Below are 27822 nucleotides of genomic sequence, written 5' to 3' on the forward strand. Positions count from 1 at the left end.
ACAGTACTGGCTAAAGGGGTGGATCTTACCAGAAGCACCAGGTTTGAAGGACATGTGGGCAAAACCTACTCAACATCAAAAAGAGGCGGCACGCAGATCCCCTGCAGCGCAGAGCCAGGCCTCAGAACCACTCCAAAGCAGTGCAGTCTGCTGGGGGCACTGCAGCAGTGGTCAGCGCAGCAGCACACTCAGTCTCAAATGGCCATTTCCCTGCACTTACAGCTCCTGGCCACAGGCCACGCCCCTAAACAGGAGTCCAAGCCAACTGTCCTTGGCTAAAGGCAGACTGGCCACAGAGTGTATGGGCTACACTGCTACAGACCAGCTTCCTCTGAGGAGTGAACTTTTGGCTAAGGAAGGATCACCACACACAAAGACCATTGTCACAGCCATTCCTGGGTCAAAGACGGCCACTGACAGGACACTGTAACAACATGGAGAATCAAGCACACAAAAAGCCCTGATGGGAAACGTGCAGAAATTATGTAGCTGACACGAGTCCTTTTCAGTCTGATCACAGGAGAAATTACTTTTTGACTGTCACTGTAACGCATTTAAAAAATTTCCCACACAAAGTACTTTTCAAAGTACAATGACTTCTCCCACAACAGACTTGGAATTTTGGGCAAGAATATATTTTATTTTTTCATAAAAGTTCTAACAAAAATATATTTTTTCCTTAACTTAAAAATACAGCTTCAGAAAACAAGATTTCAGTTGTTACAATTCCCTCCACATTTTACAAACAGCAGTAAGAGGAAGAAGCCAACAGCACGGGAACAGTTTCTAAGTGTGAAGTGCTCATTTCAGAAGCTTGACTTTGTCCTTTATTAACTTGAAAGTGGGGTTCTTGCTGACTTTCTTGTTGAAGATGACCAGGAGCTCCTCCTCACATCTGTGACGGTCGTTTGTCACCGTGTAATACTGAGCTAAAACCTTAGCAAAGAAAAGCAGAGGTCAAGGGGGCGTATGTGTCCTGGAAACTTACCTTAAGGTCTTCTTGGACCCAGCAGTGTGCCGTTTCACAGGTGTGCTCTACCTGGGAACCAGCAGCTGCCGTGTTGGTGCCGCAGTTGTGTGTCACAGACACAAAGCAAAAGAACACAGAAAACACTGCTTTGGAACAAGTAAGAGGGAGAAAAATATCCACAACCATCATTTTCAAACACAATAAAAATTAAATAAATGGAGGCTCTCTTCAATTTGACAGCAAGTGCAAAATCTAGGAGCTGTCCTGGCTGAAGCTGTGTGATGGGTTTGGCTCAATTCCTGCCCCAGACAGGGACAAAGGGGCAGCTTAGAAACACACTCTTAGTATTCTGGGTTAAAACACACTGAAATGAAGGCTCCCCAGCTGTTGCTGGGTGTGTTTGGACCCCGCACCTTTTTCCTTAGCTTCTTGATCGACAGCTCGCCCTCTGGGGCCTGTCTCAGGACCGCTTTAATAGTTCCCTTCCAGTTGAATTTACCTACAACACAAAGAATACATAAGACATTTGTTTTCTTGTATCACCAGAAGGGCAAAGAAACAGTTTCTGCACAACCATTTGCTTCCTGGGAAATGACCTGCCCCTCCCATGCACCGAATAGCAGGTGACGATCCCTCATCAGTCCAAGTGAGAAGCACCAATGACCCCTCCGAGGACGACTCCTGCGGTGAAAGGGCAGTCTGAGCACCAGCACCAGGACAAAGCCCTGTCAAAGGGGGACTTCTGGTTTTCTCTTTTTTTGGTGATAAATAGGGATCCAACTCAGGGCCTTGCATGTGCTAGGTTTTTGTTTGATTTTGGGGTTTTTGCACTGCTGGGACTGAACCTAGGGCCTCATGCATGCTAGGTAAGTGCTCTACTGAGACAGCCCCAGGCCTGGCAGTGTCTTTAAAAAAGTGTACATGTTACCACAAGATGGTGCACACAGTCCTACACTGCTGGTCATTTACACAGGGTGACCAACTTATGCTCTTGCAAAACCTGCACATGAATGTTCACAGCAGCTGCACTTATAATAACCAAATGCTGGAAACAACCAGACAGCCTTCAAGGTGAACAGGAAAGAAACCGTGGGGCATCCGTTGCGTGAGGTGTGACTTAGCAGAGCAAGGAATGGACCACTGATACTGCAGTGACCCTGACAAGTCGCCAGAGAAGAACGCTGATAGAAGGAGACAATCCGAGTCACCTGTTACACGACCTCACTTACACGCCTTCCAGAAGTTACAGAAATGGAGGACAGACTGAGGTGGGAGTGATGTGGCAGGGGCATCCGTGATGCAGCAATCTCTGCCCTGTGCCTGCCTCGATGCCCACGTCCAGGTTGACATGCACTATGGGCTGCAAGGTGCAGCCCACACGGGCACATGAGCACGGTGGAGCCTCAATCACTTCTTACAATTGCATGTGAATCCACAATAGCTTTAAAATAAACCCTTGTTTTCCTCTTATGGGTTTGGGGATGAGGGCCAGGGCCTCACACACACTAGGCAAGCACTCTGCTCTTAAGCTATACCCCCAGTCCAACAGTCTGCTGTTCAAATGCCCAAAGTTAGGAGTGGGACTCAGGCCCAGAGATCTAATCCGACGTGGCAGTTAGTGACCCCCACTAATAAAGCTGCAGTGCCCATCCGAGTCCTTGGGCTCACTCCTGACTGACAGCATTGGGTGGGCAAAGCACAGAGACTTCCCAGCAGGAGGGAAAGCCTCAGGCCCAAGCAAGCAGGTGCTTCCTGCGTATGAGGCTGAGGTAACAGGAGCCTGGAAGGCCAGGGGCTGCATTTTAACAGCACGTGTGGTGGCTGAGGGAGTGGGGTGGCCACGGAGCTCAGGTAAGGAGACCCCAGGAACAGACTTGGAGCTAGGAAAGGGCAGTCAGGTCTGCCTGGACTTTGGGGTATTTCTGGACAACAGGAGGGGCCAGCGCTTATGGAACAACATGAAGGCAGGAGACAACAGCATCTGGGAAAGCCATCCAGGTCCATCTTAAATTCCAAAGGCTGCTCTCATGTGGATCTGAAATTTGGAATGTTCCCTACAGGCCCATGTATTAAAGGTTTAGGTTCCGGTGGGGAGCTACAGGGAGGCAGGGTAACCTTTTAAGAAGTGGGGCCTCCCGTGAGGCTTCCTGATCCCTGGGGACATGCCCTTGAAGGCCACTGCAGGACCCAGTCTCTTCCTCTTCCTTTTACTTCCTGGCCATGGAAGTGAGCCACTCTGCTGCACCACACACTCCCCACCATAGGCCCAGAATAGCAGCCAACTAACCACTGAACCTGTGAGCCAAAATAAACCTTCTCTCTTCATAAATTGACTGTTTCAGGTATTTGGTATAGTAATAGAAATCTAACATACATATTTCCAATCCAGATTATTCTCCCTTTTTCCTCAGACGAGGGACAGAGGCACTATAATACAGACTCACAAACCCCAGAGCACTGATTTTTGCTTTAAATTCTTAGATGTGCCTCTGGAGGGCATGACCCTGCCCAAGTACCTGATCCACCCCTGGAAAGGGACATCTCTGCCACCCCCTTCCCCAACCTAAGTAGGGCAGGGCTTTTCAAATGATGGCAGATACCTTTTGTAGGAGCTTCATCGTCTTCTGGTTCTCCAGCCTCGGACTGTTCTGGGAACTTCCTCTTTTTCATCTTAGAATCTGTTTCAGCTAAGTGTTTAGAAAACATTTTTTAAAAAGGTTTGCATTTGATAGCTGCTGGCACCCAAGGAGAGCCCTGCCACGCTCAACCGACAGGACCCACCACCCTTATCTTCCAGCAGCCCAGGACCATGGGTTCTATCATCGTGCATCCTGGAGAAGGGGAGTGAGGTAGGAGGCACAGGTCAGCCTGACCCTCCCTGATTCAAAGTGCAAGTTCATGCCTGACACCCTGACGACACCCAGAGCACGGCCATGTACCTATCGAGAGCTTTCGCTTTCTTCTTCCTACGGCTGTCTTCATCTCAACCTTGCTGGGGTCCTCCTGGGGGCCCCCGACTCCATTGGCGTCCTCTTCTCTTGCCTGCTTGCCCTGACCCCTCTTCTTCTTGCCCTTCTTCACTGCTGAGCCATTGGCCTTAGAGGCCTTGTGCCCTTCAGCCTCAACTTCAGCCACCTGTCCTTTTTTACGCTTTTTGAGCTTCTGGCTCTTTGAATTGTCTTGATGGTTTTCTAATTTCAGTTCTTTCTTTTCCCTTTTTCTGTTCTTCTGCCGTTCTTCCTTCCTTTCTCTTTTATTCTTCTTTGCCTCTGATTCCTTTTCCGTGGAGTCATTAGCTTTAGAAGATGTTGGAACCTTGGTGGAGGCTTCTGAACGTGACTTTGCCACTTGGTTAGGAGGCTGTTGATCTTGCCCCTTACTGACCAGCTCCTGATTGTTAAGCAAAACCGAGAAACACATCTGAGAATGCAGACGTTCACATCATTACCTGTATCTACAAATGAACTGTTCAAGAAAAATGCTCCTATCACTTACCATTTGATAGTTCCCCAACAGTGAAAATATGGCAATAAAAATGTCAAATGGCGAAAAAACTCCCCCAGTCCATACCCCTCTCTGTGCTGAAGAGATACTTTCATTCCACTTGAGATTGAAAGAATGAAGAACCCTTAATCACCTAAGTCACACCTTGAACTGTGCTCACTCTTCATCTTTCATTCAGGTGGGAAAAGAGCACTCAGGTGGGGTTGAAATCATAGATCTACATGTCTGTAGGCCTGGTTCAAGTTCCAGTTCTGTTTATTACTAGTCAGGTGACCAGTTAGGGCAAGTTATTTATCTGCTCCAAGCCTATTTCTTCATCTGAAAATAAAGGGTAGTCACCCTCACTCACCCCACTGGGATGTGAATAAAATGAGGAGAGATCCTGTGTGCCTTTCACCACGGATGCTCGAGCAGCCAGCCCAACGTATGTGAGAGTTCTGGAAACCACCAACGGCTAGCCAAGAGAGTGCTGCCACCATCGCTACCCTGCACAGAACATGAGGCAGCGAGCAGGCCACCCTCCAGGTCTAGATGTGATTGGCGTGTCCTTCAAAGGCTGACATGCTGCAAGTGTGGCAGCCTTGCAGTGGAGAACCTTTAAGTGGTAGGGATGGCGGAAGGTGATCAGGTCACTGGGGAGGCTGCCTGAGAAGGAAGTGATGCTGGTCTCTCTGGATGAATTAGTTTCTCTCTCTCTCTCTCAGGTTGTTATAAAAGGAGCAAGCCTAGTCCTGTGAATTTCTCTGGCTTCCTGTCTTATCATGTGATCCCTTCCACAAATATGAAGCCATCTGCTATGCTCAGATGTAGCCAGGGGAGCCCTCACCAGAGGCTGAACACATGGGATGCCTAATCTCGGCCTTTCAAACTCCAAAACTGTGAGCTAAATAAGACTCTTTTTCCTTTTTAAAGCACCCAGACTCAGGCATTTTGTTATAGCAACAGAAAATAGACCAATACAGAACCAAAGAAAACTAAATGGACTGAGACAGATCTTCTGTCTCCTGTTTACCCAATGAAGATCAGCACACATATCCTACTTATAACATGACATTAGCACGGCTCAGCCCCATTCCGTGGTGCACTCTGAATCCCTCTCCCTTGGGAGATGAGCCAGGGCAATGAGCCAGATGGCTCCAGGAGCCCTGCCACCTGCAGAAGAAGGCAGGGGCCAACACTCAGCAGCAGAGATACATGCAAGTCCCACCCTGCTCCTCATCAGCTAGACAATGTGGGGCAGGTTATCTACAGTCTTCCGTGGAGGACCAAATAAAGAAGGGCAGCTCTCACTAGAGTGCAAGCACTCAGACCTTACCACACCACACCTGCAAAGCAGCACTGGGAACTCAGCCATGTTCAGAGACAAGGCTGTCAAGGATCATGGGGAAAGAGGTCAAGGATGAATCTGGAAACAGACTCAGGAGGAACCTTCACATCTATCCTGCCTTTCTGTTCATATTTTCTGGTAAGGTATTATTATAATGTGTTAATCAGTTTCCCATTATTGAAATAAAAATCCCTGAGGCAATTATTGTGGCTCATGGTTCCAGAGGTTTGGTCCAAGATGGAGCCGCCCCATTGCTCAGAGCTGCAGGCGAGGGTGACACTTCATGGCAGGAGTACATGGGGAAGCGAAGTACTCACCTTGTGAGCAAGGAAACAGAGGAAAGGGGTTGGGCCCCAGCGTCCCCGTCAAGGGCACACACCTCCAGTGACCTTCCTCAGCGTTCCACTGCACCCCAACAATGCCAGTTTGAGCACCAAGACACATGGCCCTTGGTTGGGGGGGTGGCCAAGTCACCAAGTGCCGAAGTCTCCCCAGTGCAGACCACGCCTCTAGCTGGTGCCTCATCCCACGCCCACGCCAGTTCCAGCATGTGAGATGGGAGGCGCGTGTTCACCCACCTAGCAGCCGCTCGGTGCACAAGCAAACCAGTTCCTTCCCACTTTCTTTCTACTTCATTCCATGCTGTCCTGAGGCGCCTTGCCTGACTCTTCTGTTAACACAAAAGTCCTTCCCTCCCTGCCTTCTGTCTCTTCACCCACACTTCCTGGACCTGACATTACAAGGGAAGCCTCCAACCCATTAGAATGCAGTTCTGCAAAACCCACGGCCTAATTACAGCTGCATGCGCAGGGACCATCGCCAACCACCACGGGGGAGAAGAAGGACAGAAAAGCCCCCAATGGCACAGAGTTCCGGGAGGACAGGCATTTGACTCATTGGATGAATGAAGCCCCAGGACCTTTGGCTCTGTCCCACCAACATCAGGATGCACAGATCATCACTGGGCAAAGGCACCGGCAGCCACACCCAGCCACCACCGACAGAGATGAGGGTACCAGGGGCTGTCTACTACTTGACCACAATTTGTCATCAAAAACTATTCTCTGCATAAAGCAAACAACTCCTAAAAATTTGATTAGAATAAGACCAGTCAGAGCCCTGCTGTTTTTTGAAACTATTGATATGAGTCTCTAAGCAGCATATAAGCTTCAAACAAGAGCAAAGTATAACTGAATTAGTGAGAAAAACCTGTGAATTAACAGTGACCAATAACGTGGTTGAACTATATCCAACCAAACTCCCCTGTATGTGTATTCCACATTTGAGTCTCTCTTTCAAATCGTTTTCACTAGCAGGTGGTTGATTGGGCTTATTGGAATCAGATTCGCTCTCCGCCAGAAAGGAGGAGACAGACGTTCACTAAAGACTGGGCATGCTGGTCTGCCGGAACTCTCCCACGGCATCTTCATACCCTCACCCTGCGTCCAAAGGTCTACTGGCTGCTAGATTCTTGCCCTGTTTGGTTTCTCTTCATAGCACCACCACCACCTCCTGAGATGCTTTCTATTTTTGTTGAGGACCTGGCACACATCAGGTCCAGGTAAACAGGAATAAATGAATGAGCATTACTGTCCACGTGTTTTAGATTAGAAAATCAAGGCTCAGAGTTAAATAATGTGCCCAGGATCGTACACCTGGCAAACAGCACAGCAGGGCTTTGAACCAGGGCTGTCAGAAGTTCAAACTCCTGTTCTTTCCAACACATCAACTGCCTGAAAGCTATGCCAGCCCTTACATGTCGGTTGGGACCATTATCAAATGTTAGGATTAAATAACTTTCACTTTACAATAAGGAAATCTTCCCTGCAGGGCATTCAGTTTATTCTTTTCCATGAATGAAGACACAGAGGCTCTCTGAAAAAGAAGGCTACCTTGACCTCCAAATATACACATTCCCATTTCATTATTACTAATTATTCCCACCACACTGCAAATCTAAAATTAGATCTAACTTACACTGCTGGAAGCTTCAGAAAAGATATTCCACACTTGCTCCAGAATGGATTCATTATGAACTTTTAAACTGTTCTTCATCCAATTCTGTAAAGGACAAAAAGAAAAAGAACCATTTATCCCACTCTGACAGGTACACACAAGTTCAGTCCCTGTTGGGCTACAAAGCCCCCCATTCAGGAAGTCAGTCAAATTCATACCTGAAATTTGGCCTTTTTCCTGGGAACGTTGTCAAAAGCACTAATTTGCTTTAACAGTTCTCTCACTTTGGGGCTGACATTGGGTTTCTTTATTAATTCATTAATTTTCTACAAAAAAAGAAAACAATAAATAACCAAACCATGAGTTTCATGAAAGCCAAACTAAAAGTCCTTGCCCTGGCCAAAGAGTTCACATCTGAAACCCAGATTCTATATCACTGCCTATGCTTTAAACTATATCAATTTCTATTTGACATGGAACTGAAGTCCTAGACAGAGCAGCTGACAAGAAAAAGAACAACAGCTTCCTAACTGGAAAGGACAAGGCAAAATCATCTCTGTTCACAGGTAGCCTGTATGGAGAAACGGAGTTCTACGTACAAAAAACTCTACGCAATCAACACCAGCAACCGTTAGGACTCAAACCAATTCAGCAAAGCTACAAGCTATGGATTTACTCTAAAAACCAGGCTGGGTCAGGTGGGTAATCACACTTCACCCTCCACTTAGCCAAGGACCTCTGATCCACTCAGTTTGGGCAGTGTTTTGCCTTGAAGTTCATAGCAGATCATTTTAAGTCTTCTTCCCATTTGGTTTAAGTGGGAAGCAGTCCCTCAGTTTGTCCTTAGCAATAATATTGCCCAAGTATTTCATTCAGAAAAGAGTCAACAACCTCTGGAAAAGAGTTTTTAGAAAGTGAGGAAAACTGCTTTTTTCTTAGTTTTCTCAGGTGTATTTGAGAGGTGAAACATGGAAGTCAATGTGATGCTCATGAGATTTTACCTGGTCAAATATTTTAAAGAAAGTCAAAGCAATACCTTTTTAAAAAAGAGACCATTATTTCTGAAGTTCCTGCAATTTAGTAGGACCTGTAATTGACCCTGAACAAAATGCAAAGCCATACCCTTGCACTCAGCCAGACAAAGGTGTGTCTTGGCTCTCTAAATTCCCATTTATATGCATTTCTCAGACTACACCTTGTTAAAGAAGTTTCAACTCACCATGGTGCTAATGTATATGCTTTGAAACATTTTTTAATTTAAAAAATTTTTTCCTGTTGTTCTGATATGTAATTGCTTCCCTCAAACAGGTCTCCTGATTGTCTCTGGCATTTGAAGCTATCCCAACTTTGAGTCCCATTCCTTCCTCCATTGGTGCCTTGTCCAAAGTTGGCCTCATCCAATTTAAAAGCTCAAGTCACAGTGCGAGGGATTATATTTAGCTGAGTATTAATATTCATAAGGAGTATTTTTCTCAGATGCAGTATGTCTGCCTCAATTCACTGTCTCAAATGTTGTTTTTAAAGGAAGCTCTAAGTTTGCTGTTGAAATTCTTTGTATCAGTAACTCAAAAACTGGTTATTCTACTTATTAAAGCATGTTACAAATGACTGCTTTATAAAGTGTTGATAATTTTAGATCTTTTCATTTATCCTAAAAAAAAAAAATTAAATTGCACTCTTACCAAATAACCCCTAATTAAAAAATGAGTAATGAACTAATTGAATAGACATTTCTCCTGAGAAGTACAAATGGTCAATTAAAACATGAAAAGAAGCCCAACATCACTCATCATAAGTGAAATGCAATTCACACCCATTAGGATGGTTATTATGAAAAATAAAAACAAAATTACAAGTGTTGATGAGAAATTGCAACCCTTATACATTATTGGTGGAAATGTAAAATGATGCAATTGCTACAGAAAACAGTATACAGTTGCCTCAAAAAAAAAATGACCAAGAGAACTACCATAGGATCCAATGAGTCTACTGCAGGGACACGCCCCGAAGAAATGAAGGCAGGGATGTGAACAGAACCAAGTGTCCATTGACAGGTGAATGGATGAACAGCAGAATGTGTTTCAGCCTCAAAGAGGAAAGAAACTGTGATAGATGCTACAACATGAGCAAACCCTGACATTATGCTAAGGGAAATAAGTCAGTCACAAAAGGACAAAGCATGCATGCTTCCACTCATGTGAGGTCCCTGGAACAGGCAAGCAGAGGCGGAAAGTAGAATGGAGGGGCTGGGGACGTGGCTCAATGATAGAGCACTTGCTGAGCTCCTGTGAGGCACTGGCTTCAATCTCCAGCACCACCAAAAAATAAAAACAAAAAAATACACAAAAGAAGAATGAAGTGGGTATGAAGAGTCAGTGTTTTGGTTTGGGAGATGAAAGTTCTGGAGAGGGACAGCAGCAATGGCTTAAGAATGATGTGAATGTACTTGAGTTTAAGTATATTACAAAATGGTCAACATTTCTTCACCGGGGATGGGGGTATGCCTCCATGGTGAAGCACTTGCCTAGCACATGTGAGGCACTGGGTTTGATCCTCAGCACCACATAAAAATAAATAAATAAAATAAAGGTATTAAAAGTATATATATTTTATTATGGCAAAAAAAGAGAAAACCCTAAAATATATATACACAAATCAAACATGATCAAAAGAGTCATAAAAATAGATCATATAGGGAATAAGTTGAGAACAAAACAGTAGTATTAAAATCTAATAAATAAACCTGAAATAGCAAGAGCAGATAAAACACTTCAGCAATCCCAATAAAGGCAGAGGAAATAATTACTGAGGTTAGAGACCTGTCAGGAGACAGGAGAGACAGTCACCAGTGAGCCAACTCAGATGGGCAATAAAGCTCATCAAATATGATACAGGAATGTGTCCCTATATTAAGAAAAAAGAATTCACACATAAACAGATCAGAAACTATGGAGACAGGGTCCTAAGACAGGGCTAGACAAAGCCACACGAGGCACCCAGGCAGCAACAACTAAGAAGCAAGGCAGATAGGAACAGGGCTAGCCCAACACCTGCTAGAGTGGCGAGCAGAAGACAATGGGGCACTGGTGACAAAGGCCAAAGGAAAACACCAGGCCCAGTGAGTGAGACGCTTCTCCAGGGTCCAAGTCTATACTTGGACTGAGGCACGTGGATGCTGCCCAGCAAACTCGCACACACGCTGGGCCACTCTGGCTGACTGGTGTTTGGATCATGAGTTGTTTTCATCTCTGTGATTTTTCTGTTAATATTTGACTATTTTTTTGTTTTCCAAAAATTCAATAGCTACTTTTTTCTATTTAAACAAGAAAGTTATCAAAATTAACAGATAAAGAGAAAGAGAAGCAGAGCAGACTGCTGAAGATGAAATGGGCAAGGTCTGCGAGGCCAGCTGCAGACCGCATAGGACCCGGGGAGCGGCATTCCAGAGAGCGCCAAAGACAGCAAGTCTCCGAACCCACGGGCAGAGCCAGACGAAGACACAAGGAGCTGGGGGACAAAACAGTCAAGGCTGATCATGAAAGAAAAGGTCCCAGCACTTAGTAACATGGCTGCAGTGTGTAGAGAACAGGGATCCATCTGACTGGATTCCTTCATTCTATTTTTTTTAATGAGGGAAATAAAGGGAAAGAAGAGAACCCCCAAACCCATGTCTGCAAGAATGGCCACAGTGCAGCCCATCGCATTCTCCCACTCAACACACATCCCCTCATCCACCTGCGAAGAGCACAGGGCATGGGGTGGACCAGCAGCTCGGACGGAACCAGCGAAGCTCCTGATCTACAAGAGGGCCACTGCAGCATAGAGCAAGAGTCAGCGAACCCCTCCTGTCGTGAACACTCAACACCCAGCTTTGCAGGTTCTGCCCCAAGTATGGCAGCCCTTGGAGTGTTAGTGCGGCCAAGATAATAAGCACAGATGCACGCAACTCTGCTCCACAGGGTCGCAGCTCACCCAGCCCTGCTTTTGAGGACTTCTTTCGAGTGTGAGGACAGCAGAGGTGGAATTATACACGCCCCAGCACCCAGAAACGCCACCTGTTCTCAAGATAACAGAGGGACCAACCCAATGTCATAATTAAAACACCGGTTCACCAGCTCTTCAACCTGCCCTGGGCAGACACCACAAGGCCTTTGTTAACAGAATTATCGTCTCAGGAGTACGCCACTTCAGAAAGTTAGTATCAGAAACTATTAATTTGGTTTTTAGGAAAATATAAAATCTCCACATAGATAACGCTGTCTTTTTATTCTCTATTTCCTTTCTAAATCTTCCCTCCTGCCTTCCATTCTGCAAAGGGTCATGCTTCTCAAATAGGGATTTCATTGCTTCAGCCACTTTTTATTGTATATATTTTTATTTTATTTAAGTAGGAAATTCCCTATACCTATGAAAGTGTCTATTTTGCCTGATCCCGCAGCAGACATGACCGATTAACAAATGAGTTACAAAAGTGGCATTAACACTGCAAGAGAAAAATTAGAAAGTGTCTACTTAATTTTCTGGTCTAAAGAAAGCAGAGAGAATTCTCAAATATTTTAGGAAGAAATGTGTAAAACACACAGATTAAAGATAAAACGCCTCCAAGTTGTATTAACAGTTAGAAAATAACTCTCTTTCAAGAAGTTAAGTGGCCTTCAGCGTGCTAAGACCTGATGCTTCCAGACTGGTCTACACGGATGAACACTTGCTCTGGGTCTCCTGGGCTTCTGAAGGAGGAGGAGGAGTCAGACAAGGCCGCTGGGGGGATGGGAGCCGCACCTGGATCCAGGCCTGCTGCTTCACGTCGCCTTTGTGGGCTTTACCTTCGTAGCCCTTGCCTCCATACTTCTGATCTTCACTTATGCACTTCACGTGGTTTTTATAGTCATCACCCCTTCAAAGAAAGCACGAGTCCCACCGTTACGTTAGAGTGACACAGGTCAGGGGCCCGGCTAGAGCCGGCATGCTGCTCCCACCTGTCCCCTGCACAAGCACTCTGCTTCCTTATCTCACTTTCTGGCTGCAGTTCTTCTCTTCTGTGGGATGAGTTCAGCACAGCACTGCTCTAACAAACTGCTCTGAAGCCCGGAAACCTGGCTCCGAGCACCTGGGTACGCGTACCCCTGGGCCTGCTCACTGATGGCGGCAACGGCATGATCCATAACGTGCTCAGCTGCTCTAGTTCCCCTGCCCTTGGCCTCTTCTTTAAAACATCACTTTAAAAAGGATGTAGTTGCATAAGACTTTTTTTAAGAACCACACCAATTTTAGTCAGTGGGCTCTATGAGGTTTTTCTTTTCCCCCCCTCCCCTTAAGTTCCTTTTCTCAAATTTGCCTATATTTTTCTAAGTTTTGTGGGACCAAGCTCCAAATATTGTCTGAACCTTCACTGATGAATTATGCAGAACTTACCAGAAGTCTTTACCGCAGTCAATGCAAGAAAGGCACTCACAGTTTCTGCAAACAGACACATGCTTTTCCACTTGTATTTTCTTCACTGATTCACCACATGCATTGCATGTAAAAAATACCATTTTTAGCTAAATGGTTAAATATTTTCTCTCTATCGGAGATAGGTTTTAACTCTTGTCCTAAAAAAAAAAAAAAAAAAAAAAAAAAACAAAGCTGAACTTCAAACAAATGATCCATACAACTAACTTGGTTTATTTGCAGTACTGGGAATTGAACTCAGGGGCCCTTTACCACTGAGCTACACTGCCAGCCCTTTTAACTTTTTAAATTTTGAGATAGGGTCCTGCTAAGTTGCCGAGGCTGACCTTAAACTTGTGATTCTCCTGCCACAACCTACCTGTAATTACTGATGTGCGCACCATGCTCTGAGTACAGTGAACTTTCACATGAAAAAAACAGATTCAAAGTTGATCAGCTATCTATGAACAACTCTATTACCCATGTAAGTAAACCATCACTAATGATAATTGCTAACATTTGTTGAATGTGCGCTTACCATGTACCAGGCTCTATTCTAACTGTTTATGTGTATCAGAGAAAGCAGCCCTCACACAAACCCCATGAGGGAAGAACTTTTATTGTTTAAAATTTACCCAGAAAGATTAAGAAACTTGCCCCAGGATACACAGTAACAGAAACAAATTTAACCTTGGCAGATTGGCAGAGCTTTGGGGGCAGTAGTGATATATCTTGCTTTCTCTAATACCTTTAAGATCTCCTCCCTTCCATTCTCTCTATATAAAATATACACATTGAAACTTATAAAAGGCCTTGCAATGTCAGTACACCCTGCAAACTATTCCAGATCCCAAATATAATAAGAACACAGTAGGGGGAAAACAGAGAGCTGCACAAGGGGAAAAGTCTAAAAATAAATCCTCGAGGTTCCAAAATCATTCACAGGTGATAAAATGAGGTCATACCCCTTAGTCTCTGAACAGGAAGTAGGTGAGGGGTCTCCTTCACTGGCTTCTTGCCAGATCACTCAGAAAGAAATGCAACCATATCTAGGCATCCCAAATGCTGGATTCTGAATTACTGAAGGAGCTCACAAACCCCAGTACCCAGATATCCAGAGCACTGACCAATATGCAGTGTGCCTGCACACGCATACATATATATATGTGTGTGTGTGTGTATCTCCATCCACCACTTATAAGCACTCAGGGGTTGCTACTGTGCTCAACAAAATACAGATCACCTAAGCAGTCATGGTAACTTTCCATGCTTATATAAACTTTTAAACACTAGCTGCTAAAAGAATATTGTTTTACATTATAAATCAGCAAAAATGTTGAGAACTGTTTAGCCCAGCCCTGTCTTCCTCATTATGAGAATGGAAGAGAGGATCAAGTCAACACTATTTACTTCAAGGTAAGACCCCAGCCAAGAATCCATCCACATAAAAGAGCTACCCTTGGTTTACAGGGATCCTCAAGCATGAACTGCCATCTGCCCTCCACCGCCATGTTCCAGATCATAGCTGGTGAGGTCACACCTAACAAGGATGCTGAATGGCTGCTCACGTCCTGATTCAGCCTTGAATGGAAATGTACACCCTGCCCACCTCTCCAGGGTTCGCAACCGCCCAGATGGTCTCTTGAACAGGCCTCTTGTCCCATAGACTTCTGTCAGACTTCAGTTCACCTTTTACACTAGGTATGAACAGCAGGCCCACTGACCCTGGGTGTGCTGGGTCCCCTCCACAGTTTGCTATCACTATCACTTTACTGATCTTCCCTCATCAGTGCAGGCACGTGGTCAGCTATGCCTGGCACCAAATCCCAAGGAACGCAGACATTACAACCCTAGGGCACATGCTACTATCGTCCTCTTATCTGATTACTATAAAGATGAGTGATAGAGTCACAAGCTCGGGGAGCTGGGAACACGATGACCATGACCCAGTTCCCTTCAAGCTTACCATTCTGCATAAGGCAGATAGAGTTCAATAAACGTCAGGCAACAAAAACTGCCATTCTGCCTCATAAGGGAGAATGAAGGCTGGAACAAGGATCAACATCACACTATCAGAGTCTGGGGGTGCACTTTTGGGTTAAGAACAAGAGAAGATCATTGGTTAGTCACCAGGAAATGAACTTCCATCACACACACATGACAGAAGCCACTGCAACAAAATAAAACATCAACTGGAAAAGTTTAAAGCAACTTCATAAGGCAAACATCCCTGCAAACTTAAATATGGCTTAGAGCTTTACAACCTGTGCTGTGAGGATACTTTGTTTCTTGATTGCAACAGAGAAGGGTGGGGAGAAAAACTTCAATGAACCTTAGGATTCAGTTCCCCACAAGAGTTGGATGGTTCTGTCATAGAAGGTCAGGAATTAGAGACCTGGGCAGGACAGCAGGAAACAAAATATACTGAAAGAAAGCTAATGGTATTGACAAAAAAGATGCTCAGAAGATCTATACAACATGTCATCCCTCTGGAAGTTATCCATACTGTGTGCACACCACTCAGAGGGCACAAGAATCGGATAGTAGGTCCATTTGAAAAATCTCTCTCCAACCATTTTCACTGGGTCTTTTATTTATTTATTTTAAGGAAGAAAAATGGACTGCATGGAAGTCAGAACTCAGGTTCTGCCTGCCTTCCTTGGGATTTTTATACTTGTCATGAACTCAGAACAGTGTGTCTGGGCTAGGGAGATAGCTCAGCTGGAAGAGTGCTTGCCTTGCAAGCACAAGGCCCTGAGTTCGATCCCCAATACCACAAAAAAAAAAAAAAAAAAAAAAAAAAGAACAGTGTGTCTACCTGCTTGACTGATGAGGTAAGATGTGCAAGAAGCTTACTCAGAGCCCTGAGGACACCCCAGCAACAGCCAAGAGTCACCTTGACTATGCCTCAAATTGGACCTGGTCCCTAGGGAAAATACCTTTCATTTACCAAGTGAACACTTTGCATGGGCTGAAAACCAGCTCAACTGCCCAGGAGACAGGGTCCCAAGTCCCAGTGCAGGCTTAACAGTTTCAGAAGTTTAATGTTACAAACTTCAAAAGACATCATGTGCTAACTGAAGACAGCAAACATGGCCTAACAAAAACTGTGTTATTCAAATTCCACAAGACAAGATAAATGTGAATGGAATTTAAATAATGAAACTTTCAAATGATATTTTTGGTAAGTTTTATGCATACCATTTATGCTTTTGAAGTTACAAAAGCTTAAAACTGCATGAAGACGGCACACTTAAGGCTCAGATATTTATTTCAACTTTTAGCCCAAAGTATAAGAAGACAGGGGGCTGGGGCTGTGGCTCAGTGGTAGAGCGCTTGCCTTGCATGTGTGAGGCCCTGGGTTCGATCCTCAGCACCACATAAAAATAAAATAAACGTATTGTGTCCACCTACAACTAAAAAATATATTAAAAAAAAAAAAAAAGACAGCATTTTTTAACGGGGCTGGATCTAAATAAAAACCCCCTTTTGCCTCACTGACCCTATGCTTCACTGACCCTAAACTCCCTGTGTACCTAATGCTGGATTCCAACAGTCACAGAGATTCCACATGCTCTTCTCTAGAGATGTGGCCATGCTGAAAGAGGAAGAAACAGAAAGCAGTGCTCTTGGACTGGTTGTGAGCATACTCTGGTTCTTGAGCCAGGTACATCTATGACTCAGTCCAGTGACATTTGTTGAATGCTAAGTGTGCAGTAAGGGTTATGCTACCAGGTACACTTCTGGCTTTGTGTGCTTCTGGCTGTCTATTCATGTGTCTGGTAAATATACTGAGCTTTCATATGCCACATCCCAGAAAAATATGAGGGCGTGAGGACAGAACACAGGACCCTTGGCTCTCCACAAAGCCACTTCCCACTCAACGAACGATCACGGGTGCACCCAACGCCCACGTCAGCTGTGACAACCACTGACTGCAGACAAGAGCAAGCCTACGGAGGTTAAGTGATCTACCAAAGTCACGGCAAGTGGTCGAGGCAGCCTGCAAGACAAGGCAGCAGGCCCCATTCCACCACTATCTTGCCTGTCACATCCTTGCCATTTGCTTGGCCATTACTCCGGGAACTTGAAATTCTCATCCAAAATGGAGGAAATAACATATTTTCCTTCATAAATATTAGAGCCCTAAATCTTAATTTTGAAGGCAGTGCAAACTGGACAAGGAGAACCATGTCACAGGGGAGGTTGTCAGTATTAGCGCGCTGAATTTGGGGGCAGCAGGCAGTGGCCAGTAAAGGGCTGGGAACTTGCGAAAAACTGGGCATCTTAGTCTTCTTTTAAAAAAACGGTGGTCATATTTTGTTGGACTGGGCCTGGGCTCAGGAAGGACCTGAGCTGAAGCCTGCATCTGCAGATGCCTAAAGTTCATAAAAAACTCAAAGACCTCAAATACCAGTTATTTGTAAAATGGGTCTAATATCCATCTCAAAGCTTGTGTGGAAAGTTAAACAAAATACCAGTTGTGGAAGCTTCATCCCTACCCAACTACAGGAAGGTTTCCCTATGACCTGTTAATTTATAGCCAGTCCTCCCCAAACCAATGTTCCTTTAAAAAGGACCCTCAATTCATCCATCTGTCTTCAGAAATGCGCTCCAGAATACTCTGGTTCCTCAAGGGTCTATTCATCCACCCTGTTCCCTGAACACATGCTCCTAAGTTTGGTTCTGTATTTGCAGGGATTCTTTTTTTTAACATTCCTCCCACTACATTTGTTGTTTTTTATTTTCTTAAAAAATTGTATGTTAAAAAACATTCTCCCCCCAACACACATACTGACCTACACCCCATTACTACCACCAAAACCAGCCCATCTAAGGGGCCAGACTGGCAATTCAAGCACAAAGCTCAGTGAGGATGCAAACTCCAACACTGCCCCTTCAAACTACAAGTTCTAGCCAGACACGTGGTACACATCTGTGATCCCAGCTACTCAGGGGGCTGAGGCAGGAGGATCACAAGCTTGAGGCCAGTGTGGACAACTTAGCAAGACCCTGTCTCAGAATACAAAATAAAAAGGGATGGGGATGCAGAGCAGTCGTAAAGCAACCCTGAGTTCAATCCGCAACAAAAGGAAAAATAAACCCCCCAAATTTCAAGTTCTGCTGGCACAGTGGCCACACCTGCAGCCCCTGCTACACCAAGACTGAGGGAGGAGGACTGTTTGAGCTCACAAGTTCTAGACCAGTCTGGTCAACATAGCAAGACCCTGTGTCAAAAATACAAAACAAACAACAACAAACTCAACTTCAAGTTCTCCCCATTTGTAAAGCAAAGGGTTAAGCCAATAAGAAGAGACCCAAGTCCCTTCCAGGGGTAGAATTCCACGAAACCACAGGTATGGTCCAAAAGAACACTCAAGCACACCCTGTCCATTATTGCCACTAAACCTTTGCATGTGGGGGTGACAAGGGCTGCAATGTGAAGAACACCCAAGCACACCCTGTCCATTATTGCCACTAAACCTTTGCATGTGGGGTGCAAGGGCTGCAATGTGCTTTCAACCTCTCCTTTGACCCCTGCACAAGCACTTGGGAGTAAGTGCCCCTATTTCCACTTAACAGATGAGCAAAAGCAGGGCTCAGAGAACTGCAGCCAAGCCTCTGCCTCTCAGTTCCAGACTTTCTCACCCCACTCAGTACATCACCTGCACTGTTCAAACAGCATTCTCTAACTTGAATGAATACCACTTGTCAGAAACCATGCTAGACACAGGGAGGCCGGCCCAGTGTGAACAAGTCCCCACGGGGGGCCTTTTCTGCAGAAAGGCTTCTAAGAGCACACGGCGTCTCTCTTCCCTCCCCTTCTCAGAGGTAGGTGCTGCAAAATCTTCTGACATTTGCTGAGTACCAACCGTGTGTCAAGCCCTCTCATCGGTGGTTAACACGTTTCTACCCCAGTAACCCTCTGGACTCCCAAGTTAGATTCTACACCATTCCCTTTTCACACGTGACACAGGCACAAAGAGGTTAAGTGACTTGCACCAGGTCTCACGTCCAGTTAATGACAACCCCGACTGGCACGCGGGTCTTTCGTCGGTGCTCTCGACCACCGGTCCTAAGGCCTCTCCTTAGGGGCCGAGCTCCCGAGACTCGCAGAGTCTTGTTCCCAGCGTGCAGCAAGCCAGATCCCAGCGCGGCGGGATGCAACCGACCCGGTTTGGTCAGGGCCGAGGGCCTCTGCGTTTTAAACCCGGGACGAAACGGCCACCCTAAGCCCGGGGCTCCTCAGTCCCGGGTGCGCAGTCTGACGCAGGAGCCCGCCGAGGGGCCGACGGTGCAAACGCGGGTGCGGCCGCAGCCCTCCTCCTCGGAGACCCCTGGCCGCCGCCGCTCACCTCGGCCGGCGCCTGCCAACGGTTTCAACCGGCAGCCAGGAGCACGTGGAGCCGCCGCGGCCCGCCAGCGCCGCCGCAGCCTCTCGAACTTGCCGGGGCAGAACTCGCTTCGGAACCGCCCCGCGCGCCTGCGCGCCGCGGCCACGCCCCGGCGGAAGTGATGCCACCGGAAGCTGGGCGGCCGGCGGCGAGGGGGCGTGATTGGGAAGGTCCGGCGGCGCCTGCAGCCCGGCCGGGGCGCTGAGGGCCTGGGCGGCAGGTGAAGAGGCGGCCGCGGGGCGGGGAGCGGCCTCCGAGGGTAAGGTGCCGCCGGCCTCAAGAAGGCGACTGGGACCCGCGCAGGCGGAGCGGCCCGGCGGGAGGCCGGGGCCCCCGAGCGCTTGGGCGCGCCGCCTCGGCGTCGGGGCCTGAGAGGGTGGACTCGGGCAGGCGGCCCAGCGCGACTCGAGCACGCCCGCTCCGCGCCCGCAGTGCCCGGCACCGCAGGCCGCTTCGGCACCCCGCGGGCCCGGGCCTGCGAGCCCGCCCCGTCCTGGCTGCCGGCCCCGCCCGGGTGCCGCCCTCACTTCCCGTCCCGTCCACGCCGAGGTTGGGGAGGTGCCTCAGACCACGGAGCTCACCGCCTGCCTCGGCCTCGCCGTTTTGCATCTGTAAAACGGGTATGATCGCAGTCCTGCATCCTTCCATAGGACTCCCGAGTTGGGAGCCCAATCTCTGCCATTTAGTAGTTGCTCAATAAAGGTTAGCTGTTCTCCACCCTTACGGTAGGGTCTGCCTTCGGCGGTGGCCACTAAGTATTTGTTGCCTAAATAGGGGAATGAAAGTTGAATGAGGTATCAGCAAAGTGTTATGGAAAACATTAACCCCGCGCGGTGTGTGTGGGTGATAGGAAGGCTTCTCGGAAGTGAGCGGGGTTGGTCCTGGAAGAGCAGACGTGGACTGCCATAACAATACCAACTGGCTGAGACTACATTCATTTTCTCACAGTTCTAGAAGCCAGAAGACAAAGATCAAGGGGTAGCAGGTTTGCCTGTTCCCGAAGCCTGTCTCCTTGGCTTGCAGGTGGCGTCTTTGTGCTTGTGCTCACATGGTCTCTCTTCTGTGCTCTTGAATCTCTATGTCTCTCTGTTCAGTTACCCTCTTCTGTAAGGACATCACTCAGACTGGAGTAGGGCCCACCTCATGGCCTGGGTTTTAACTTCCTTACCTCTTCAAGGCCTGATCTCCACACAGTCACATTCTGCGACACTAGGAACACAGTTGAGCCCATAACAAGGAATTTGCCAGCAGGACGAGGAGGCGAATATTTGCCATCAGAAATGATGAAAATGATTGAAAAGCAGGGTCCTCCGGGTTTTGGTTTTTTTGGTGGTTGTTTTTGCACAGGGCACATATAAGTGTGTCATTCTTGTGCTGTCCTGCATTTTCATTTGACCCCCAAAAATTCAAAGAGGATAACCCCTCTTCATTCTTGGTCTAACAAACTTAAGTCTCAAGTTCAGCACTGATATCTCTTCCTTCAGAAAGTTTTCCTTTGACCCTTCCCCTAACTTGTTGTCTTCCCAATTTAATCATGCTTATCAGTGCTGTACTTGTTTTCCCCACTAGACCGATGCTGCATGAAGGTGTGGAGCCTGTCAGAGTTGCTCACCACTGTACCCTCAGCACCTGGCAGACAGTGGGTAAAATTAAGTAAATGATGGAAAACTGAGAGCCAAGCCTGTGGAGGCCAGGAAACAGATCCTGTTCAATTTGCCGGCACTCCATCTTCACAAGCATATCCTGTACATACTAGGCATACAATATCTGTTTAACTGATTTGACCTTCTGAGTATGACAGAGTCAACCTAAAGCCAAGAGAAGACTGAAGGCTTGTTTGCTTGAAACTAGGGCTTTTGTCACTGGTGTGGGGTGAGGGATTAGAAATAAGCCATTTGAAAGTGCTATGTATACATAATGGAGTTTTATTGACCCATAAAGAAGAATGAAATATGTCATTTACAGGAAAATGAATGTGACTTGAGAGATTTGTATAAAGTAAAAGAAGCCAAACTCAAACTCAAAGGTCATATGTTTTCTTTCATATATGAAAGGTAGATAGAGAAAGAGGGACGATCTCATGAAATAGAAGGGAAACCAGTAGAGTAGAAGAAAGGAACCAGGGGGAGGGAGGAGGGGCAGGAAAGGGGAAATAATGGAGAATGAAATTGACCAAATTATATAACATGCATATACAAATATATCAGTGAAAATACCACTTAGGATCTTCTGAGGAAAGCTTGGTATTGAGCTTTGGACATTAAACTTTGAACCCTTGGAGAAGGGTCCAAATCTATTAATGGCTCCACTGAAAAACTTTGACAAACTCTTCCATTTGTATTAGACCAACTGGTAGAATTGCACACCCGCCCCCCCATCCCCCTGCAAACAAGGACTTTGCTGCAGGAGCTTTCTCTGCAGGTTAAAGTTCCATTCTTGTTCCCTTTAGAAGCACTTTTTCATTCATATACTACCCAAACTTTTTCTTCCATTTTTCTTTTTTCCTCTTATTTCCATAGTTTGATGTCATTCTGACAAAGCCAATTTTCTACCTTTATATTCCTGGTATAGATCTGTAGCTTTTAGGAAAAGAAAAAACCTTAGAGTCATCTAGTCCAAGGAGGGACCCCTCCATTTTTACAACTGAAGCAACTGAGGCCTAGAGTCTCCTTCCATCTGAGAGCTACATGGTGAGCTCTGCTAGGTACAAGACACTACTGGGTACCAGAGGTACACTGATCTGTAACAGATATGTGGTCCCTGTTTTGCCACAGAAGACTTAGTCGTTGCTATGGTTTGAGTCTTATTTGTTCCCCAAAGGCCCACATGTTGAATACTTGTTACCTAGACTGGTGCTGTTGGGCAGTGGTGAAAACAGGAGGGAGGGGCCTTATGGGAGGCCTCCAGGTCATTAGGGGTGTGCCCTTGAAGAGAATGGGGGGCCCAACCTTCTTCCTCTACACTATGGTCATGAGGTGAGAAGTTTTACTCCATCATGGGTTCTTGCCAGGTTGTGCTGCCATAAGCCCAAAGCAATGGGGCCAACCCATCATGAATTGAAACCTCTAAAACTGAGCCAAAGTGAACCTTTTCTCTTCGTAAGTTGATTATCTCAGGTACTTTCTATAGTAGCAGAAAGCTAAGTCACACCAAGTTTGCAGTAAACATGGACGAAATCCCTGTGTTTCTTCTGTCACACCCCAGCACCTTGTATGCCACATATTCGTCCTGAATTGTACAGAGACTTCATGTAGTGCTTGTCTATGGGATTACCTGAACAATCAGGGATAGGCAGTAAAGTGAAGAGGCATCTGATTTGGTCAAGGAAAGCTTTTGCTAGTGACTTTAAGAACTATTTTATCTCACAATTTGATGTTTTAGGAATTCAGGCAGATCTGCAGGACAGGCTACCCTGGAGCCCTTCTCTCTCTCCAGGTGTTCTATCCAGATGGACATCCCACAGCTGACTGAGGCTTCCCAGAGCCAGTGTTCCAAAAGATGGGAAGTAGAAGCTGTCAGCTCTTACGGCCTGGGCCTGGGAGTGAGCAGTATGTCCCATTGTCTAGCTGTCACTCTTTAGGTGTGTACTGTACACTTACTTTGTTGTCCTCACTAGAGTTTCAGCTTCATGAGGGTAGGGACCCAGTGTGTTTTTTTCTTTGCTATTAACCCATAGCCTATCACTCAGTAGTCACTATAGTTGCCATATGATTAAATTTTCTGTGTACACATAATGGTTTCCTATCTGTTGGTCAGCCTTTTGTTGTTGTGACAAAATATATGAGAAAATCAACTTAAAGTGGGAAAGGTTTATTTTGGCTCACAGTGTCAGAGGTTTTAGGCCCAGGTCGTTTGGTTCCGTTGTTTCTGGGCCTGTGGTGAGGCAGAACACCATGGTGGGGCGAGTGTGTCAGAGCAGAGTGGCAGGAAGCAGAGCAAGAGCGAGAGCAAGGCCAGGGACAAAGCATACTGTTCAAGGGGACCCTCTCAGTGACCTACTTCTTCCATGGAGACCTTGCCTCCTGTTTCTACCACTAGCTGGAACACATGAGCCTCTGCAGAACATTCCAGATCCAGATTATAGCACTGTCTCATTGGGAGTCAGAGTCAGGGGTCTTAACAGGGCCTGTGAGGCTCAGCGTGGCCAGACGCCCGTCCACTCTAAGATGCCATCTTTACCACTCAGTCACACTCTTCAGGCCCAGCGAGCTCCTGCCTCAGAGACCTGCTGCTTACTAGTCTGTCTGCCCTAGATACCTGCATGGCTCCTTCCCTTACTCCTCACGTCTCATCAGAGAGGCACAAAGGCCCACGAGATCCAACACGCCACCTTGTGCCTCTTGTTGTCTGGCGATGTTCTTTATTTTGACTTGCACCTCATTTCCCCAGACAGGCTCCTGATTTTCCCCAGCTTCCAATTCCCTGATCCTTATGTTAGGGGTTTGACAGATACGGTTTAGATCTTAACTCGTTGACTTCTTAAAACCTTTTATGGATATAGGTGTATTGTTTTATTTTTTAATTTAACATATTCCTGAGTAGACCAAGAGAGGTACATGTAAAATCATGGTTATAGTCCAGATTTACACTGTCAAATAGTGGCCATTTAAATACAAACTTGTAAGATGACATTTCAGTTCCTCAGTGATGGTTCAAGGGAACAGTTGTCTCATGTTGCCAAAGGCTACTGTGTTGAGTGCCCAATAGAGAACATTTCCATCTGAGCAGCACTGTTCTAGATTATGCCAAATCACAGCTTGACGGGGTGTGTTCGGGCTGCAGCTGAAGGAGCGTTGCGACAGGGAAGTGCAGATGAGTGTATGGCGGGGGCCGCCTCGTGCCCGTGTGGTGTTGAGTCTCCTCTCTGCTCCAGGTCTCATGGTTTAGCATGGACGCTGTTGCTGTCCACAGCTGCCATCTCCTGCAACAACTGCATGAGCAGCGCATTCAGGGCCTGCTTTGCGACTGCATGCTGGTGGTGAGAGGGGTCTGCTTCAAAGCACACAAGAACGTTCTGGCCGCCTTCAGCCAGTATTTCAGGTGCGTATCATGCTGTCTCCCAGCTGTGGGGATGGCCATTCTAGCATGGAGGTGTTTTGATCACATTTTTCTGCCTTCTTGGGTTTGACTGTCCTTATCTTTTTATGCCACATGGGGGTTTGTGAGGGGTTTTTATTTTAATTTTTAGTTCAACTTAATGTGATTGCTGCTTTTGTGTTCAGAGTCACCCAAAGGAAAAACTGCTCTTAACTAAAAAGTGTATCTGGGATGATTGAAAGTCAGTCGGTACTTTGTTTTTCATTTTAATACTTCCAATTAATTTCAGTCTTCTGCATATATCTTCATTTTAGGATAAAATGATTGAGGAATTGAATTCCTGGTAAGAATTTTTCTGTGATAAGAAATCAGAGTTGAGGCCAGGTGAGGTGGTACATGACTGTAATCCCAGCTTCTTGGGAGGCTGAGGCAGGAGGATCACCAATTGGAGGCCAGCCTGGGCAACTTAGCAAGACCCTGTCTGAAAATAAAATTTAAAAAGGGCTGGGGACAGCTCAGTGGTAAAGTGCTTGCCTATCATACAGGAGACCCTGATGTTCAATCCCTAGTGCTATAAGGAAAAAAAATCAGTGGGAAAACATTCTATGTGCTGTTTTCATTTTCCTTTTTTCATTTTTTTTTTATTTCTTATTTGAATGTTCTAAGAAAATCTTTGTTTTGAACTCAACTTATTTTTCCCTGTAATCGTTTTTACTTATGTGAAAGGTTTATTCATTAATACTGAATAACACCAAATAGTAGTTTCAGTGTACTTAACATTATTAAAGTTATGTATTTTACATAATTTAGTTTTCTGCTAAGCAGGTTTATCTCTCTTTAAACACAATAATTTCTTTTTTCTAAGTTTTTTTGGTGGTTAGCAGAATACGTACCATTTTACTGCTCTAGTAAGCAATATCTGGAACATGATTTGCTCTTTCCCTTATAAAAGCCTGAATCATGAAAGAAGTCTGTTACAGTCCACACACTGCATATCCTCATGAGCCAGCTCATGAAGCTGGGCAGCAGGTTTTGTTCATATGCAAAATGCCCCCAGACCCTTTTGCTTTGCCATCACCTGCTTCTTCTGTCTTCCCAGGAAGGGAAAAAGAAGAGTTAGGTCTCTCTGTTGTGTGGCTGTTTTGAGCTGAAGTAATTCAGAACTGAAGGATGTTTTAGGGAAACATAACGTTTTGTATTGACAAAATGTCTTCAACAAGGTGCAGGACAGTTTACTAACTCATCTGATAATGTTACACACAATACCAGTTTCTTCACTGTGAACTTGACTTGTACCCAGAAAAAAAGCCTGGGTTTTATAGCGTCCTTTTTTTAAATTCATTACTCATGCGGTGTTTCTTACTATTGGCTTATGGACCATTGGGTTGCTGAAAAACTTATGTAATTTGGTCATTTACTGATTACAAAGTGAATGTGTACCAAGGGTTGTTTTAATATAGCTGTTTTTATTTTTAGAAATTTTTAAGGCACTTAGATGTGAAGATATTCGTGTATGTTTTATAGTCTGAAATATATAATTTGTCAAACTAAACATGTAATATTCAAAAGTAATTCTTTAGTTTTTTTTAATCGAATGTAATATATGGATAATTGCATTTTGAAAAGATATTTAGAGCATTCTCATCTGTTAAGTAATCACGTTCAGAATAATTTTCAGATCTTTATTTCTAATTCACCAGCTATATTGCTATGTGTGGTTTTTTTTTTAATTTGCAAATATATTTCAGAAATTTACTTTTGAGACATATTTTTGAAGATTAAATACCCAACACAGTAATTTAATTTGTCTGCATTGCTTAATTGGTTGGTTTGTCAAACTGGTATAGAGGATTGAGACATTTTTAGGATAAAAGTCTTGACATTCACAGGAGGATAGTATTTTTTAATATTAAATATGAATGTTATACAAAAAAGCAGATTGTAAGAGTAGTTCTCATCATAAATGGATATCTTTTTTTTTTTTTTTTAAATCAGGAGCCTCTTTCAGAATTCTTCAAGCCAGAAGAATGATGTTTTTCACTTGGATGTCAAAAATATCAGCGGCATAGGGCAGATCCTGGACTTCATGTACACTTCTCACCTAGATTTGAACCCAGACAATATACAAGTAATGCTGGACACAGCACAGTGTTTGCAAGTTCAGAATGTTCTGGATCTGTGCCACACATTTTTAAAATCAGCCTCTGAACAGCCCCCTGGCATGCCTTGTGACAGTGCATTCTCCCTGCAAAGCACTCTGACCCCGGATGCCACCTGTGTTATGAATGAAAACTACCCTCCTCACTTGCTGCAAGAGTGTTCCGCAGGGGCCCAGCAGGCGAAAGTTCTGGATGAACCGCATCCTCATGCTCCGTCAGTCAGTCTACATCATTCCACAGGTGAAATGGCCAAACAACCCCCCAGTGCTTTAGGCAGCAGCTGCACAGAGCTCCCTTGCAAACAGCCAAGCTACTATTATAAACTCAGAGACTTCTACAGTAAGCAGTGCTGTAAACAAGCCGCTTGTCCCAACCATGAGCGAGGGACAGAGCAGCCTTTTGCCTTCACTTCCTCTGCAGAGCTCACTGTGGTGGAAAGCCAGTCTTGTGCTGTCAGTCATTCTGAGTGTCTCCTGGAGTCCTCCGAGCACTTGCCTTCAGCCTTCCTGGCCCACCCGCCCACTGACTCCACCCCAGACCCTGAGTCAGATGGCCCCTGCCAACAACCTACCAAACAGATGAGGCTCAAAAAGGCTATTCACCTGAAGAAACTCAATTTCTTGAAGTCCCAGAAATCAGCAGAGCAGGCATCTAAACCCAAGTTGGATTATGGTTTAACAAAGAGGACAGAATCTGCCAGTGAAAATATGGTAGAGGAAGCTGGCAGCCGAAGTACTGAAGAAAAAGAAAGTGAAGAACTCAATTCCGAGAATTTTAATTGTGTTAGTGCAGTGGAGCTATCCGAAGCCCCTGCCCCACTGGAAGACCAGTCCCAGAGTCTTCATTCACAGAGACAGTACGCATGTGAATTGTGCGGGAAACCTTTTAAACACCCAAGCAATCTGGAGCTGCACAAACGGTCTCATACAGGTACACTGACCCGTACCCACAGGCACGGGGACGGAAGTAACGTGCATTGACACCCTGCCTTGTTTGTGTAAGAAGTTTTGCTCTTTTCTTGACAAGGTCATTGATATTCTTAAA

The 27822-nt window shown here is 45.6% G+C and overlaps 2 protein-coding genes across 4 annotated transcripts in view; one reads left to right on the forward strand and one right to left on the reverse strand.

Moving 5' to 3' along the window:
* Lyar (Ly1 antibody reactive) lies at positions 1-20024 on the reverse strand. 2 transcript variants are annotated; one of them, XM_047566418.1, is made up of 9 exons: positions 19544-20016; positions 13170-13348; positions 12537-12651; positions 7976-8083; positions 7779-7862; positions 3910-4360; positions 3571-3657; positions 1384-1469; positions 33-936 (listed from the first exon to the last, which is right to left on the reverse strand). In XM_047566418.1, the coding sequence occupies exons 2-9, from the start codon at positions 13289-13291 to the stop codon at positions 802-804; spliced, it is 1188 nt and encodes a 395-aa protein (XP_047422374.1). In that variant the 5' UTR covers positions 13292-13348; positions 19544-20016; the 3' UTR covers positions 33-801. The 2 variants fall into 2 exon arrangements, with proteins under 2 accessions (XP_047422375.1, XP_047422374.1); XM_047566419.1 differs by lacking the exon at positions 1384-1469 and having other exon boundaries at positions 1-936; positions 19544-20024.
* Zbtb49 (zinc finger and BTB domain containing 49) overlaps positions 19701-27822 on the forward strand; it is a 24790-nt gene continuing 16668 nt past the window's right edge. The window contains exons 1-3 of one of the 2 annotated variants that reach the window (XM_047566417.1): positions 19701-19841; positions 24456-24622; positions 26615-27708. In XM_047566417.1, coding sequence (XP_047422373.1) covers positions 24471-24622; positions 26615-27708 — 1246 coding nt within the window. In that variant the 5' untranslated portion in view covers positions 19701-19841; positions 24456-24470. Of the gene's footprint in view, positions 20203-24455; positions 24623-26614; positions 27709-27822 lie in introns of both variants that reach the window. The other variant, XM_047566416.1, reaches the window with a different exon arrangement.

Source organism: Sciurus carolinensis, chromosome 10, assembly GCF_902686445.1.
Source record: "Sciurus carolinensis chromosome 10, mSciCar1.2, whole genome shotgun sequence".
NCBI lineage: Eukaryota > Metazoa > Chordata > Mammalia > Rodentia > Sciuridae > Sciurus > Sciurus carolinensis.